Here is a 17,535-nt window from a genome sequence, read left to right on the forward strand (position 1 = left end):
AAGAGATTGCCTTTCTGACCCCATTTGTGTTCTCTGCTCATGTGGAATGTTATCTGATGAAATTGTTAAGGGCCTTTCCTCAGTATGCATTCATATTTAAGGCACAAGGCATCCAGGAGTTCACCTTTGGCACAGAGAGATTTTCAAAGATTTCTTCCAAAATTTAACACAGAACTTTAACTGCTTCAATGAGTTGAATCAGAATATATTTGTGGTAACAGCTTCCAACTAAAAAGACGAAGTTTTTTGACAAAAATTCCTATGAACAATGTAAAAGCATGGTAGAAAAAGTCATCTATGGCAACTCTGAAGCTGATGGATCACCTGAAACTGTTATAGAAGCAAGCGATGCACTGTATTGTGCATCTTACTCAGATGTGGGAAGGGAATATTGCACCTTTTCCTGTGTTCAACTACAGCTGTTTGTCTTTTTCCACATTCTCAAATACAACATGAGAACGGGCTGAAGTGGACAATGCCACCTGAGCACTCACAGATGCTGGAAAAGGAACAACTTGTTAATTCTGGCCCACAAAGTCAGACATCTGCAAGGGGCATTTTTGTGTAACAGTGAAGGGAAAAGAGGATGAGAGAAACAAAAGAGGTGACAATGTCAATGATGAGAGCAAAGGGACTATGAACAGATGAAGTGTCTCAGGGAAAGTGAAAATGAAAATCAGTCAAACAGCACATGTGATATCCACATGCATATAAAACCTTTGGGGTCTAATGGTTCTCTGAGCTCCTTCAAGGATGTGTGCACTGAGGAAGCATCCCATTAGCTAAAAGCCCTAATAACCATTAGTGAGCAGAAGGTGTTTCTGTGCTGCTTTAACAGATCCAGTGAAGTTACTACAGCTTTTTAGTGCTCTTAGAGGCAGAAGATCTCTAGTTCAGTGAAAAAAAGCATCATTTTCAGGACCAAGTGGGAGACTCTAAGTAACAATGTAGACAGAGAAACACAGGTTTTTCTTACCTTTCAAATGCTGGCCAGGAAGTCTCTTCACTGAGTTCAGAACCATCACTGCTACCTAGAGAAATATAACAACAGATGATACATTATTTCTTCATCTACAAACCACCTCTGTCAATTGTATCTAAACAAATCAGAATATCTGAGATTCTGAATATCAGAATATTTAACTTGAAATGCAAAAAAGTACTTCAGTAAAATACTACAAGGAAAACACTTCGTGATTTGCTTCAGGAATTTTACATAAACTGGAGATTGAAGGGACAGGTACTAGTTCCACATTAAGAAGTTGAAGAAAAGGAGCACTAATAAATGTGAAACTTATTTTCAAAATATAAAGAACACCCTAAACACAGATTTGTCTGCATTTAGAAAAACAGGTCACTTATTTAAATAATTTCTTTTCAAGTCACACACAGTCATGACACAGAGGTACAAATTCATTGGTGAATGTCCAACACATGATTTGAGAAGCCTTAAACAATTTTTAAAGCTATCTCCCACTTACTCTATCAGATCATAACAGTATTATTTCCTTCTGTGCTTTGTAAACTAATCCACAAACACTTTAATTTTAACACTGAAAATAGAGGAAAATCCCAAAACCCAAAAGTCTGATGCAGTCTCATGGCAGTCCAATAAGAGTAACTTTACAATTCCACTAAATCCCATCTGCCTGAAAATGAGCATTTAAATACAGATACAAGGTGGTGTTAGCTCTAATGTTAAAAATCAGCAAATAATTACAGTAGGGATGCTGTTAACAGGCATCAGTAGGTTCTATACACAATTCCAAGCTGTTGCCTTGCTGCTCTGCACCCTTCAGAACACCCCAGGCTGCCCACAGGAGCTATTATCCTTGTTCACCATTTCAAACCAACATTTCTGGCTCCAGATAATCCCAAAGCCTAAATATCACTGCCATTCAATGTCAGTCAATGCTTGAAGCCACCTTTCAGCACACTAACTTGTCACCTTGCTTGCTCTGCTGCCTGAACACCCACATATAAAGGGAAGCAATAAAATAATGCAATTATTTTGAAACAAACAAGAAAACAAACAAAAAATCTGAATCAATGTTCCTTAATCAAGAACTCCCTCATAGAAACCGAGGCTGAAAATGGGAACCAGTTCCCTGTAATTTTACACAGAAAATCAGCAGGGAAAAGCAGTGCCTTGAAAAATCATGTGTACAAAGTAGGTCTGGATATTCACTGAGTAAACAAGGAGTAAAGATGGAGGCAATAAAGATTTACACACAGCGGGGGTAATTCCAGCCAAGAGCCATGAAAATCTCAGCATGGGCTGAAGTTTCCTCTGTGTAAAATTTAAGAAAAAATACAAGCCTTTATCTGCCAGCCAATTCAGCTGAGATGCCTCTTCTGCAAACATTAGCTCAACATCCACGTATTAACACCATCTCTGTGGGATACCAGATCATTTGGTCTCAGCTTATTCTGAATTTTTCCTAAAGGAAAAGTCCTAACCTGGTTCACACCAACACTACAGTAAGAGCAATTTGTGTAGTGGAAGGAGCTATGAAATACAGAATTGATGCTCCAGAGGAGGCAAAAAGGGCTGCAAGCAGGGAGGTAAATCATTCAACAGGTAACTTGCATTACTTTCTAGAGGTGTCTTTAAGTTTTTAGGGCTTCCATTTGCAGATCACTGATCCTTAAGCTGCTGGGAGGGTAACAGCAGCAGGTAGCTCTGTGCACAGAAGGGTAGCACAGTTCCTCCTCCTGTGACTGACACTTCTTCTGAGCTGAGTAAGTGCTTGCACTTCAAGTGACCCTCTCAGACTGAATCTATCAGCAAACATTCAGGTGCCACAGGGCAGGTGAGCAAAGAAATGGTCATAAAAATAATCAGAAGTTCTGCTCAGCACAATTTACACCTGACCTGAAACTTGGAAAAGAGAATGTGTGGCTTGAGCTCGACATTATTCCAGGCACTTCTATACAGGTAAATAATGAACTATCCCAGAAAAAAAAAAGGAGTAACCAGTGGAGTAACCTATCCAGGTGGAGGCTGCTCTTACAGAAGGAGTCTTTGCAAAGTCCCTATCATTTCCTGGAAGAAACAATTGCCACTCAATACTTTCAGCAAATCCTACAATCCACACCACAGTGAAAAGCTCAGTGATTTATTCCACCATAATGAAACCACAGCTGCCTTACATTCTCTGTAAGGCAATAATGAATTCTCTTTAATTTATAAGTAGCATGGTTTGGGGATGAGGAGAGAGAATCAGATGTAACAATTCAGAGACAACTTTAGGCAAACATTTTGGGTAAGATCTCCCAGATGACTGTCTTTGAAGAAGGCTGTTTGTGGTAGAATCTCCTACAGTAAGACCTTAAGGTGCTGAAATCCTTTTAGCAGTTGGAATGAGAGTTAGGATGGTACAGTTCAACCCCAACATGAAAATAGTTTTCCTTGCATATAATTGAAGTTTTCTTTGTGGTTATTTGGAGCAATTTGTCCTGCAAAATGGTGCAGCACTTTCTGTCAAGTCATTCAGCCAGCACTGAACACATCAGGGAAACTTAGAATCCTATTTATTTTCTTACTGCTGCTCAGATTTAGCTTTATATTAGCAAGAAGCACAGATTTAATATGACTATAGCTCTATTTAATTTAGGCCCATGTGACAGATCCACACAATTAAGACCCCTAATAAGACAGTATTATGAAGTTATTGTTTGCATTTAAAGTAGGCTGATACATTAAAATTCTACCCAAAATGGCATTTTGATGGCAACTGCATCAGCTCTGCCAATAAAGTTATATTCAACTGCTGTGGTAAGTACACTACAGAAAGATTAAAAAGCTAGTGTTACTTTGTAAAAATGCAAAGCAATCTAGATCAGGAGCTAAAATGTCACCTATCACAAAGTGACAATCCTTGGTACAATACCAGTACAGTGAGGAAACCTATAGGAATTGCGGGGGCTTTGTCAACCCAAAGTTTCACTTAGAAAGTTAAATCTATACAGAAATTACCAATTACACTTAAAAGAAACATCGATTTGTAAAAAAATTGCACAAAACATCATAGCAATTGATTTAACATTTACACTGATGCCTACAGGAGTTGTAAAAATTGTAACAAAAACCTGGAAAAGGTTGGATTTTAGTGTTTGACGATTCCTCTAACATCCATATAAAAACATCTTCAATGGGATTTTTTAGATTCTAAAACTCTCTAGGAGATATTTTGCAAGACACAAGTTCTAATACTAAAAAACACCCCTTTCCTGAAAAGCAAAACAAAATACCTGACATCCCTCCTTCCAAAACAAAACAGAGGTAAAAGGGATTGGTTTTAACTTAATAAAAGTTAGATGTCCAGCCAAGTTCTGTTTAAACATTAAGTGCACTATTTGAGTGTCACCTCAACTGGAAATATTTCATTCATTCAGTACTCTAAAAATATATCACCTTCTTAAATTCTTCTCAAGTATGTACTCAATATTTGAGTTTTTCCAACAACCTCAAGCAAGTTCTTCAGGTTAAATTCAATAACAAATCCTAGGTACTATAAGCCTGTTCTGTGAATGTTCTAAACAAATTTTGGCTTTATGTAAGAAGCCACTTAACACAAAACACTATCTTCCTAGTTTTCTTCATTGATAATAAATTTATGGTGCAGGATTGAAACAAAGTAAATCTTTATGAAGGTTTTTTCCCTATCTCAGGAATAACAGCATTTGGCAAGATGGCTTTTTTGCTAACTGTGCTGGTGATTATCTGAGAAGGCTCAGGAGTGTCTGCAGAGCCTCGGCACTGCAGCTCTGTTCAGATGTGAATTTTCTGCTCACATCTGCAGATGTGCACATGCAGATGGATGTCTGTGAGATGTCTGTGCTCCAGGCACACAAACAGCATGAGGTTCCCAGTTAAGGGATAGGGAATGTTTGTGCTATCCCATATCCACTCCCCCGGTCACGGCACCCACTCACTGCCCCAAGTCTGGGGGTACTGAACACTTAACACAGGCTTTCTTTATCCAGAAGTTAGTCCCCAAAGTTAAACAGGTGTTAATATAAACAAACCAACCCCAAAGAGTTTAAAAAGTCTTCAGACTAAAAATTCTTTCCCCTTCCCAAATCTGTCATCGACACTCTCTTGGCTCCGGTTACACCGCGTTTCCAGAGCTGGGGACAGACCCGACTGAGCTTGAAATTCTACCATGAAAACACACAGAACTGGTCAAGAGGCCTGAGCAGCCATGGCTGCAGCACAGCCCAGCCCAGCCAGCACCACAGAGATGGGCTCCATGCCCTGAAAGCTCAGCTCTGCTTTGTTGAGTTCACAACCACATTGCAAATCCCCATATATAGTTAATGACAACTCAGCTCTGGCTCCCCAGCTCACCAAATACAGATGGCAGGAACTCTGGCAATATCATGCCAGAGAATTGATAGAAACTTTTAATACCAAGACAGAGTTTCATTGTAAAAAACAAGCAAATAACCAAATGGATAAAGATGGGGCAAAAACAGGGGGTTTGTATAACTACGTTGATTTAAACACATCCAGAGCGTGAGCCTTGGACCAAACACTACTAAGAAAGATTGGGGCAGAACTGGAGTGCTAGACTGGATCTTCTCCTCTCAAATCCAGGCACCTACACGTGCATTTTAAACCCCTAATATTATACAGTTTTCTTATTCATCCTATCACTAAAGAAGCAGCAGTTCACAATAGCAAAACTTGGTATCCACATTTAAGGCAAGAGATGGGCATCCACATAACTCATATAAAGGAAATATATAAACAAACCTAACATATTTCTTCTGCCTGAAACCCTACCTGAAATCTGATCTGATGACTCAGTCCTATACACCTGAACAGCACAGCACAGGTTAAAGAATCAAACAAACACTGGCTGTGTAAAGGTCTTCCCTACTCTACAGGCTGCCAAGACCCCTGAAAGTAAATGCATACACTGTATACCTACACCTATACTTCATTTATTTAGAGAGAAATATAATCCCTTGTAGAATTCAATAACTTCGAGGTGGTGACTTAATAGAGGAATTAATTGAATTGCTGCTTTCTCATATGTATTTCACGCCAGTTTAGGTTTGGAAATGTACTGTTCTTACAAAGGCACTTTCTTACATTAATTCACACTGATTTAGAATACCTTTCTTTGACTTTGCAGCATTAATTGCTCCAATTGCATTAGAAAAAAGGCTGAAGTTATTCTCCAGTGATGGCAACACACAAACAAAGGCAAATGTTCAAGAGCTTTAGTTTTTCCAGAGCTTTCATCCATATTATTGTAGATCAGGAAAAAATAAGTGGAAAAAATAGCTTAAAAAGAACTTGAATCCAACACTGCTACAAACACAACCCATAATTGTTTCCTTTGAATTTTTAAACACCTCAAGTTACAATCTCAATTTCAGCAGTGTTCCTGTGTTCATACCTTGATATCTGTTTTTGAAGTGGTAGGCATGAGACAGCACTCTCAAAGAGTAACTTCCTTAGTAAAATGACTTTGCATCCTCTAGGTTAGATGCTCTAAGAGGAGAAAAGCCACACAGAAGCAATGTATGAAAAGAAGGGCCTGTTTTACACAGGTCCTTTTACTTAAGAATTATCTGAACAATTTGCCATTGTAAACAAACTCAGCCTAAGAAATTCAGTAATGCAGCAGAGCCAAACTGGTGGAAAGAAATGGTGGAAATCCAAAGCTTCTGAGAACATTAATGAAACAAGCTGAACATTTCTGCAAAGATACTTAAGAGCACACTTAAGCAATAAATACTTTGAAAATGTAAGAAAATTGGGAATTAATAGAGAACCATGTATTCTTTAGGAAAATATCTTATGAATTAAAGGAATTTCATGCTATTTTTGAGTGGAACCAGGATCTAGTAAAATAATTTTAATTTATCCTACTTTTAGGTGAGGAGGTGACAGGAGGCAAATACAGGCATGAGAACAGGTGGTACAAGTGTGCAGGTGGTTCCTTGAAGCCAGCCAAGAGCAATGCTCACACCTCAGGAGGGCAGAGTGTACACAGTGACCTCACCAAAACAGTGACCTCATCCAAACACAGCCCTCCAAGAACAAAACCACCTTGTAGCTTTAGGCCTGGCTGATAGCAGTGAGTGGGGGTTCTCAATGAACTTCCACTGCAAAGTAAAAGCATCTGTCCCTATTTACTGAAAGCACATATTCTGCACAAAACAGGCATTTTCAGCACTATTCATCTGTCTCTCAAAAGTGTCTGAAACCAACAGAAATAAAGTGGGGCTTTAAGGACTCAAGCCATATAACCTCTTCTTAGCCACCCACCTAAGAATGAGATTACTTATACCCTTGAGGATTTCAATTCTCTATGTGATTAAAAAGGCTCCAATTGTAACCAGCTCAAATGCAGCCATCCACTTTATAAATGCTTAAAACTTATAAGAGACTATTTCCTCTCGTAACACTCCTGAATTCAAGAGAACATTTCCCATCTGACACTATATATGTCACTGGACAAGTATTTCTTCATTCTTATTAGGACAGCCCTGGCACTGCTGGGACAAGATTTCTCACTTTTTAAAATCTTCTGTCCAGATAACAAGCACCTATTTATAATATAGGAGGATGGCAAGAGAACCAGAGGTACAGCTCCCTGATTCCAGCATAACACATGACCATCAGCTATTGAACACCTTCTCACAGCTCTAGGACCAAGAAATGTTTTGACCCAAGCACAAGAAATCAATGTAAAAGAGGCTGTATCTTTAATATTTTTGAGTTTGTTTGTTTTCAGAATGAGTTGAATGTACACACTCACCCTCCAATAGCTGAAATTGAGAAACTAATCTGATAAGGACTCTGACCTTGGCTGTCACATCACAGATCAGCCTGTTTTGAGCGAACCCCATACCTGTCTCACTTTCTGCATTCCTGCTGCTTCAGGAACCATTCATTGCAATGAAAAACCCCCAGCTAGTATATTCTTCATCTGTGAAAGGTTAATGACAGGGATGTAAAAACTGTGGCATGCTCTGCACCATTCCCAGAGTGGACTGTCAGCCTTTCCCAGCAGGGCATAACCGAAATGTCCATCACCACTTCAATGTGTGCTTTAGGTTACAGACCTGCTGATGGATTCCTGTGGACAGTGTTGTTACATTGGTGGTGTTTTGATATTTAACAGAGGCAGATCCTATCAGATCCTCCAATATGAAAGGACTGGAAAGGTCTAAACACCTCTGAGCCCTCAAAACACAGGAGTGATTTAAAGCAGCATTACAGTTGTCTTTAAAGGCACATTCAAGGTGCTGACATAGCAGAAACTCTGCCCATGTTTTGAAGAAGGATCATTTACCCGAAAAGTAAAGTCCTATATAGGCTTATATGTAAAAAAGGTAGTCCTGTTTCTAGAGCAACAGGTTTAAACCCACATTTATGGGCAAGGTGAGGAATAACACTCCTTTCAGTACACACATTCAGGAGACATTTTCCTGACCGTCTTTTGAAGCTGTGTTGTAGAATACCATAAACCTCCTCTCTGCTGCAGTGACTGTACTAATTCCAAGTCCTGAGTAAACAGACTACTTCAAACATGATGGAGGAACTCAGCAGCTTCAATCAACTTCCTTAAATCCTGCTGAGGCAGCAGCACAGAATGCCAGACAACTTACATTTCCAAGAATTCTGCAGTAATAGATACTGCAAAAATTCAGAACCTACCCTCTTCTTCTAGCACCTCTATCAAACTCTTCTGTCACTGAAATTTTCATCATCAAGGAGCAGCAAAAATAACACCACTGCTGGACTGTCAAAACAGTGATAAAACTGAGTATGGGTAGGCTGGAGATGAAAGAGAATGGGAGAGGGGAATTTCTAACAACAAATGCTGATCTTGCACAAAATGCCCAAGGTTGCTGTTTTACAAGTCATTTATACGAGTCTTCTAAAGTGGCAATTTTCTTCCAGCTTGTCAGGTCATGCTTGAGCTAGTGAACAGAATTAAAAAATTCAGAGAGGAGACAAAGTAGGAAAACCCTATATTCTCCAAAATGTGAAAATGGTGATTGGGCCTCAATTGTACCTTATGAAAAACTGTCTGTGAGCTCTGGCAAACCTTCCCTGCTAGGCTGTAATGGAGGTAGAGAAATAATTTACCCAGGAAAAAAAAAGGATTGACTGCAGAGAATGTCTTAGGTATTTAGATAGAAAACATCCATAAAACGTTGCTCTGACAAAAGGGCAATGCTACATTTCAGCAATGGTGACAAATGCTTGGGTCTCCTGCACCATGCAAACCCTGGGAATGGAAGCTGCCTGGATGCTGAGGAGAAGCACCATTCCTGATGGATGGCTTTGCAATGGAAAACTCTGCCACAGCAGACAACCTGCAGGGAACAGAGACAGGCAATGCACATTAAATAGTGGAAGCTGCGTGATGTGAACAGGTTCACTTGGACTAGCTACTTGGTCTAATTCCATATGGCCTTCTCCTCAAGAAAATACATGTACAGCTCCTGAAAGCAGCATCATCTGACAATCTGTGACCTTGTTTCCTTCCACGAAGGCTAAAAAGCAAAATTGCTTTTAAAATTTAGTTATCCAAAGAAATGTGAAGCACTACAAGGATCCTTCATCATCATAAATGCATAAAAATCTAACACCATTGAATTCTATCAAACAAATAATTCTGAGAAAAAGGACTGCAGTGAGAGGTTCCATTTATCAGCCCCAACTGCAAAGAGGTGGATTTGAGAGGCACTTGTGTCCTGTCCTCCCTCCACCTAAAAGATCTATGTGCAATAGGAAGAAAGAGCACCTCTTCTCACAGAGGAAACCCAGGAAGGAGAACTTCTCAAAAAGAGCACCACCCTAAATATATGAAGATAAATAATTTATCAAAATTTAGTAGATTCTGACATTTTGAGGTATTTCAAAGTTAGACTTCTATCTTCTGTCAAAGTCAAAAGCATTTAGAAATTATGCTCTTAAAACTGTCTGCAATTTACACTGTCAGGTCAATACGGAATTTTAAATAGAAATCCCACTATAAAACTTGAATTGATTTAGGGGAGAAAAAGATGATAGAAAATCATGTCCCATACTTCCTTCTACCTCCACTGAGGAAGAGGAGTATCAGAAGCCGTTATCACTAACAGGGATAAAGAAAAAAAACCCCTAACCAACCAAAAAACCCCAAACAACAACAACAACAAAAAACCCAAAACAAAACAAAAATATTTTTCATAATTTCTCAGTCCATGGTGTGTAAATGAAGTCACCCTCCTTCCCCTACATTTCCCAGATGTGTTCGACAGCACAAGCAGTAATTTGGAACAGCACTGCTGCAGGCTCAATCACCAGCCACTTGTGCTAAAACCTTTAGCATGGGTGTGTCTGCAGCTCCTACCTATGGAAATTCCACTGGACAGGGTGGAGCTCTCAGCCTGCCCTCGGGAGGGGACGTGGGGCTCCATGACGCTGTCGTCCAGCAGGTGCCGCGGTCCCGCGTTGGGGAATGTCGCGCTTTTAAATTCCGCCGTGTTCATTTTGTGTATGAAACTGGAAACCAACGTGGACACAACGTTACAACCTCGCCTTTGGGACATCCCAAGAGTTGCTCTAACATCCTCAAGGATTGTGTGCAGCGTGCTCCTAAAGCCAAACTAAATCATGGCCAAGCCATAAGCAATTGTGCACAAATTGGTAGATTAATTTATTAAATAAATTAATAAATTAATAAACCTAAATTACTGCCAGGAATTGCCAGTTTTAAAACTGCACAGAACTCGTGTAACAAAGATGAAGTCAGGAGTACATTAGCCATTATCTTCTGCTACTTTTATCTTCTATAACACATAATTGAACTGGACCATTGCATTCTAGCTCATGAAAGGTAAACTTAAAAAAATAGAAGCTATTTATTACTGAGTAGCTACAATCTTGCATTTTGAAGACATGACAAGGAAAATTATGAGATATTGATCAAGATGTTATTAGCAGTACACTTATATGGAAAAAGCCTGAAGCCATTACTGAACAGAGTTAGCTTACAAAGAAAGTCCATAAATGAGGTCTCCCTGTAAAAATACCAATCAAGCAGTGATAAAATTTTGAATTTGAAATAATTACAGTGGCATTGAGTTATTAAAAAGTGATAGTTTTGTCATTCAGAAAGAGCCATTCTGACTAGTCTTATCACTGACTAGTCTTATCACCAAAACTTCAGCCTTCCTATTTTAATTAATTCTCTTTGTTTGGGGTACCAGCATTATAGTTCTGAGCTTGCTCCCTGGCCACAAATTGCTCTGTGAGTTAAGTACTGTGTACAAGTCCTGCTGCTTTTTACAAGCAAAGCTTTTGTATTGAAAACAAAATACATCAAACTACTTAAAAAAAGCTCAGGATTTTTAGATTAAGCAAAATGCTGACTTGTATCCCAGACTGTGACATTTCCTATGTCCATGGGGTATCAGGTTCCGAGGTGAAGGGGGTGTTGGTGGTAGCAAGGCTGCTTCAGCTGCAACATTTTTCCTTCCACTTTGTGGAGATGCTCCAACTTCAGAGCCTGGAAAGAAAAAAGACATTACTCCCAAGTAATTTCAGAATTACTGTCAGGGTCACTTATCAGAAAATCATGGAAAAATTGCACAAAACTTTCTAAACTCCCTGTATAAGAGATAGCTTCAGTAAAACTCATTGATCTATTGATAATTAAACCCCCTGCACTTCAGGGCTTTTGCACAGGACCAAAACCAAACACGCTTAGTTCAAACAGACCATCCTGTGGAAGTATTTTGCAAGTCCTAAAGGTGGCTGCATTTACTATACCAGCACTGGGCATGTCCCACTGATTCTACATTTTTAAACCTCTGCCGTCAACCACTTTTGGCACTGACCAAGAAGAATGTTCATTTTTGGAAGCATATGATGCCATGAAAAGTTTAGATGAAGGCCCTTCTGTCTAGACACAACAAAGAATGAATATTTAATAAGTCTTCACCCCAAATGACATGAACAACTTAGTGCCACAATACATACAAGAACCTAAAAAAATTACTCAATTCCCTCTTTACAGATCACCTTTAGACATTTTATTACAAACATGCAGTGTTTAAACTTCACACTTCTTTATAGCCTCAGGCAAATATTTTCCACGTCTGCAATTCTAAAATAATGCAATGACAACCTCTAGTCTTCTCACATTTATTAAGCATTTACCTACTAAATCTTCTCTGGAAGCAGCAGAGTGGGGGGTGCTGGTCCCTGGTTCTATCTTTAATGAAAGTCTGCATTAAAGAAACATTAAAAATTACTTTATCAGGAAATAAAAATATAAGCTTATAAAGAAGAATTTTTAAAATTTATGATTGTAAGCTGCCTGATTCTGTGATTGCCAGGAATACTACAAAGGTAATACAAACAGTGCAGAGTTATCTTTAGCACACACTATTTCCAAACTTGATTTTTCCTGCCTATTGCTTTGGTTCACACAGACCACCAGGACCTCCAGTGCCCTGGGATGGCTGGCACACAGATGAAACTGCTACTCCAGCTAAAACCTGGGAAAAATAAAATTGAAAATAATACACAACTTCCCCCCTCACGTTGGCTAAAATATTTATTCTTGGAACACTTCATATTTTAAATTTTTTATGAAGTGCACTAGTGTGCTGAGCACCAAGCCTTTTGTCTTTACTGGTCCAAAAGCCAAAATCCTCTTCTGTGTTTTGGAAAATACATTATCAACTTGATTTCAGCCATAATTCAAGCCTTTTCTCTATGTTTTTAATGCCATTTCCAGCAGGCCCACAAAGAAAGCAGACTATAGGGGCAGATAACTCCAGGAAGATTAAGTGTATCTTGTCCACACAGTTTGCAGAACTAAAATCTTTGAAACTACTAACACTGAAAAAGCATCTATTTAATTTTGGGGAGAAAAAGTTTGAAGTTTGACAGATCCTCTCCCTCTCATTCCAGACAGTATAGCAATGATTCATTACAATTTTAAAATTTAATTTTTTCAAATAAAATCTTTTAGGAAGAAAAACCATGTATTCAAGTCACAGTTGCTGTTCTCTAACTTCAACCTTTTTGCTGAGAGACAGCTTAGGGGGAAAAAAAAAGTAGAAGAGCCACTTTAAGTAACAACAATTCTTCAAAAATACTCCTTGACCATAAAAACATTTAGTCTGGAGATGTACAAAACCCATCAGTGCAAAACCAGACATTGTGAACAGCAGCCATGCTTCTGATGGATGTATCATTGTCCCCAGTCATTGCCCTGCTACCAAACACAGATTGTACAGGATGAAGAGACTGCAGCTCCTTCATCCATCAAATTCCCCCTGCTAGTCAGTCCTACCCAGTGAAGGTGAAGGAAGGTGGAGAGTGGAATTCATGAATACAGTGTCCTAAAGTGACACTGCAGGTAAGAAGCTTGGGTCTGGGTTAACTTTTTTTTTTTTTGCCTTTTTTTTTCCTTTACTCTCAGTGATAGACAAGTGACACTTTCCAGATCAGGCTGTAGAACATCCCAGGAAAAAGGTGAAGCTGGATGCTTCCACAGGGACAGGCAGAGAACAACTTACAAAGCTCAGAAGAGAAGCCATGGGTCTGAGTCCTCATTAACTGTTCTCTGACAAACTGAAGGGTCCCCATTTGCTGCCTTGCAGTAATTCCAAGTCAGGGCTATTAAATGGCAAAGCCCAGCTGTTCCTAAAGTGTGCATCCCCCTCCTGCCATTCCAAGGGAGCTGCACAAGCAACCAATTCAAGCCTTCTGAGGTGACAAACTTCCCGGGCGGGCAGGATGGGAATGGGTGGGGAACCTCCTCGAGCACATCAGCCAATGAACAAAACCCTCCTTCATAGGCAACAGATTTGCCTGAGGGTGTTTCCTATCCTCAGTTCCTGTCTCTTGCCAGAGATTTCCCTCCCCCAGTTTTGCTGGATGCCAAATCACTTATTACCGTAATAATCTTTTAATTAAGGACGTAGAAAGCTTGGGTGGGAGGCTGGGAGGAACAGGAACTTGCCTCTCAAAAACCAAGTGCTTACGTTTTACTCACACTTTATAACCTAATCAAAGAGGAAAGTATAAAATGAAGCATTATCTGCCAGTGAAAGCTGTAAGCCACCCTCAGTAAAAACCTGGGACTGGATGCACAGATGGTTTTGTTCTGTTGAAGAATGACTTAAGCCATCTCCAACCACAGGATTCCTCTTAATGACAGAACAGTGTTCCAAGGTGAGCCACATGTAGAAAGTCTTTCTCAGCAGACCAAACCCACCTGAGGCAAGGGCTTGGTGCAGTCTGGCACAGAAAAGGGAGCAGATCTGCCATTCAGCTTGTGGGAAAGTGCCTTGAGCACAACATCCTGTTGGAATCACAGCTGCTCCCAGCTGCTGTGTCTGAGGTACATCATCACACCATCACAGAATGGTGTGGGTCTGAAGGAACCCTAAATCTCATCTAGTTCCAACCCCCTGCCATGGGCAGGGACACCCATATAATATAATACAATTAACCAATGCAAGTTCAATCTCACAAGTGACAGGTTTTGAATTATAGAAGTAATTTTGTAATAAGTTATGGTCAGTTTACAGCATTTTGTACTTACTTGTAATTGTCATCTTCTACAAACTTCTGTAGTTCTTCTATGTACTGAACTGAGTTTAGATATTTTTGGACATGAGGCAACATAGGAATATCTGGAAAACAGACAGCATTCATTGACACTCATTGGTAAGCAAAGGTTTTTTCCAGCAACTATTTGAACAGATTCAGATCTCTTGCCTTTTTATGTGAGATGGAGGTACAAACTACAGGCCCTAATGATACTGAAATTTCAGAACTTCTTAGAAATTCTCATGCATTGAGCTGACACTCCCTACACACACAAACCCCAGAGCTGCTCATCAGAGCACACGTAAGGGAAAAGTAAGACAAGATCCTTGGCCAAACCAAAGGCCCAGAACTGGAACACGGAGTCTGAGGACAGCCACATTCATTCTCTTTACACTGAGCTTTCAGGGAAGCCACAATCCTGTCCTAATTCATATTCCACCATCACAAACACAGCATTAGGACTTTACTAGAATGGGAAGAGGACTGTGAGGGAAACCATCTTTGAAGAAAAAAATACATTATCTGATCTATGGACAGAACTATAAACGTCCAAAAGACAAGCTGAGTGTATTTTATTATTTCCAGTAAAAGTACTATTCCAAAATAAATCCTATATTTAGAATTCATTAATAAATTTATTAACAGAGAGACACGAGCTTATAAATACCAGTAAAACTACTCTTGAGTATGATGTACTACTACACATTTATCATCAGAAAATATATACTGCAGTTTGCTCAATGCAGGAGAAAGGCAATTTTATTCTGTCTTCTCACCCTGATGCTCTGTCTTAACCAACAATACCAGACTAAACCTAGACTTTTGGGCAGAGAGGATGAGTGAGGGTGTTAATGGCATGCACATGGGTCCAGCTTTACTTAAATTGCATCACAGCAGACAAAAATTAAAGCTTTTAAAGTTCTTTCCTTTAACTCTGTGATGTTTACACACGAGCTTACCATATTCACACGACTGCTGCAAATCTGAGATAATTCGAAGAATGTTGTTCATTAAATTTGTTCTTTGCTCACTTTCCAGAATGCTTGCTGTTGAGGGGTAGGCAGAGTCAATATATGTCAAGTCTGACAGATAAATACCTGAAATGAGATTAGAATGAGAAGTTTCTTTGTTTAATGTCTTTCACTGAGCAGAAAAAAACCCCTGCCATCAAGAATATTCTGAAGAAGTTTTGCTTGCACAAACATTAAAGTAGGTTGACAAAAGCATTGTCAAAGAATAGGATTTTGGATTTACCTGGAAAATAATTTTAGAAATCTAAAAGGAATTACAAAGACATGCACAGCCACTCATAAACCTCATCTTCTCCACAGCACCAATTTACTACTCTCTTGACAAATATGAAGCATACTAAACACACAATACTAAAATATACCATCAAAATTAATTGTTTAGGAAGTCTACTACTTCATTCCTCCAAAGCAGCAATTAAAAAACAAAAGAAGGATAAATTATACCCAAAACACTTTAAGCTGAATAAAAACTCAAGCTCAGCAACATGGGAAAGATTAACTTAGAGAAAATAGGCAACCAGACTGAAATGAATGAATCCTGCAGTTTGTAATAATCACAGCTCCAAAGATCCAACAGCTTTCTAGGTAAGTCACTTCATATTCCCTACCTGCCCTGCACTGCTCCTTCAATCCTCCGATCATGTAGAGGGGAAAATCCTCCTCCTTACACACTAATGCTTGTAGATAAAACGTTTATTTTATTTCTAACCACAACTCCCTTCCTTGAACTTCGCCTGTTTGTCTCAACTAAGCAAAGCATATCCTGACCAGCTCTGCTGTTCAAAGGAATTGGCCTGCATCCCTTGCATCTTCCACAGATATCCCAATCTAAAAATGACACAAACTTAAATAATATTATTTAAGAAATTTGTTTCCATAACAGGGAAATATATTTTACTTCACCTCTCAGCCTTGTACAACCAAAATCATAACAAGGACTTTGGCTTTACAGGTGGAAGACTATTAATACAACCTCACAAGAACAGCAGTTGTGTTTGTATAGCACCTAACCAGTACAGTCCTCAAATGTGAGCTGGGAAACTCTGGGCATCCCTCCAAAACCAACACACACACATACACACACGTGTGTGCGCACACACAGAAACAAATTAAAATACTTGTGGTTGAAAGGTGACATATAAAAAAGTGAATAAAACAGTATTATACATGACCTGATATACTACTAAATCTCTCAATTTTCTGTTCTGTTAGAAACAGTTTGCTAAAAAACAGAAAGGATAATCAGAAACATCAGGTAGTGGCATTTAATTGCTACGCTAACTGAAGTGCATAAGCTGTCCTGAATCTCAATTTACTAACCCATACCCTAACAAGCCTTAAAAATCCCAAACCCACTCAATCTTCCACAGAAGGAAGTAAATCATACTTATTAACTATATTTAAGGAAATTCCCTGTAACAGGCACCTGCACTATTATGCAGGATTTTATAAACCACCATATTTGTAGAATTACCTCTGAATGACTAGTACTGATCTCTTATTTTATCTAAATCAAAAACAAGTCTTCTGTAAAGAGCAGCTCTCTAAACCTATTGGATGCATTTCTATGAAATCTAAAATAATTTTGAAAGCATACAAGGGAAATTCTCTTTCAAATGTAATTCACACAGCCTTTGTGAAGAAACCAGAAAGATCAATGGCAGTAAACTGACTGCACTCACATGCTGGCTGAGCATGGGCAGCACCAATCCCAGGTCCTGTATTTCTTGTAGAGCATAATCTCTGTGGCTTTTGCTACTTCTAACACCAGTCAGATGTTATCAAATATTCTGATACCTACCCAAAACCATCACACACAGAGTTTTAACGTTTTCCACATGTATTGGAGAATTCATGCCTTTAACAACTGGAACTGTTTCTTATTAAGTGAACGTCAAGAATTGAACGTGACAT

General features: G+C 39.1%; 1 protein-coding gene across 10 annotated transcripts in view; it reads right to left on the reverse strand.

The window, feature by feature from the left end:
- RALGPS2 (Ral GEF with PH domain and SH3 binding motif 2) overlaps positions 1-17,535 on the reverse strand; it is a 115,892-nt gene that overhangs the window by 21,160 nt on the left and 77,197 nt on the right. For all 10 annotated transcript variants that reach the window (XM_064427673.1, XM_064427670.1, XM_064427676.1 and 7 more), the window contains 6 exons: positions 15,550-15,687; positions 14,583-14,673; positions 12,182-12,249; positions 11,393-11,528; positions 10,371-10,522; positions 977-1,031 (listed from right to left, as the gene is read on the reverse strand). In XM_064427673.1, coding sequence (XP_064283743.1) covers positions 977-1,031; positions 10,371-10,522; positions 11,393-11,528; positions 12,182-12,249; positions 14,583-14,673; positions 15,550-15,687 — 640 coding nt within the window. The remainder of the gene's footprint in view (positions 1-976; positions 1,032-10,370; positions 10,523-11,392; positions 11,529-12,181; positions 12,250-14,582; positions 14,674-15,549; positions 15,688-17,535) is intronic.

This window comes from Passer domesticus, chromosome 7 (genome assembly GCF_036417665.1).
Source record: "Passer domesticus isolate bPasDom1 chromosome 7, bPasDom1.hap1, whole genome shotgun sequence".
NCBI lineage: Eukaryota > Metazoa > Chordata > Aves > Passeriformes > Passeridae > Passer > Passer domesticus.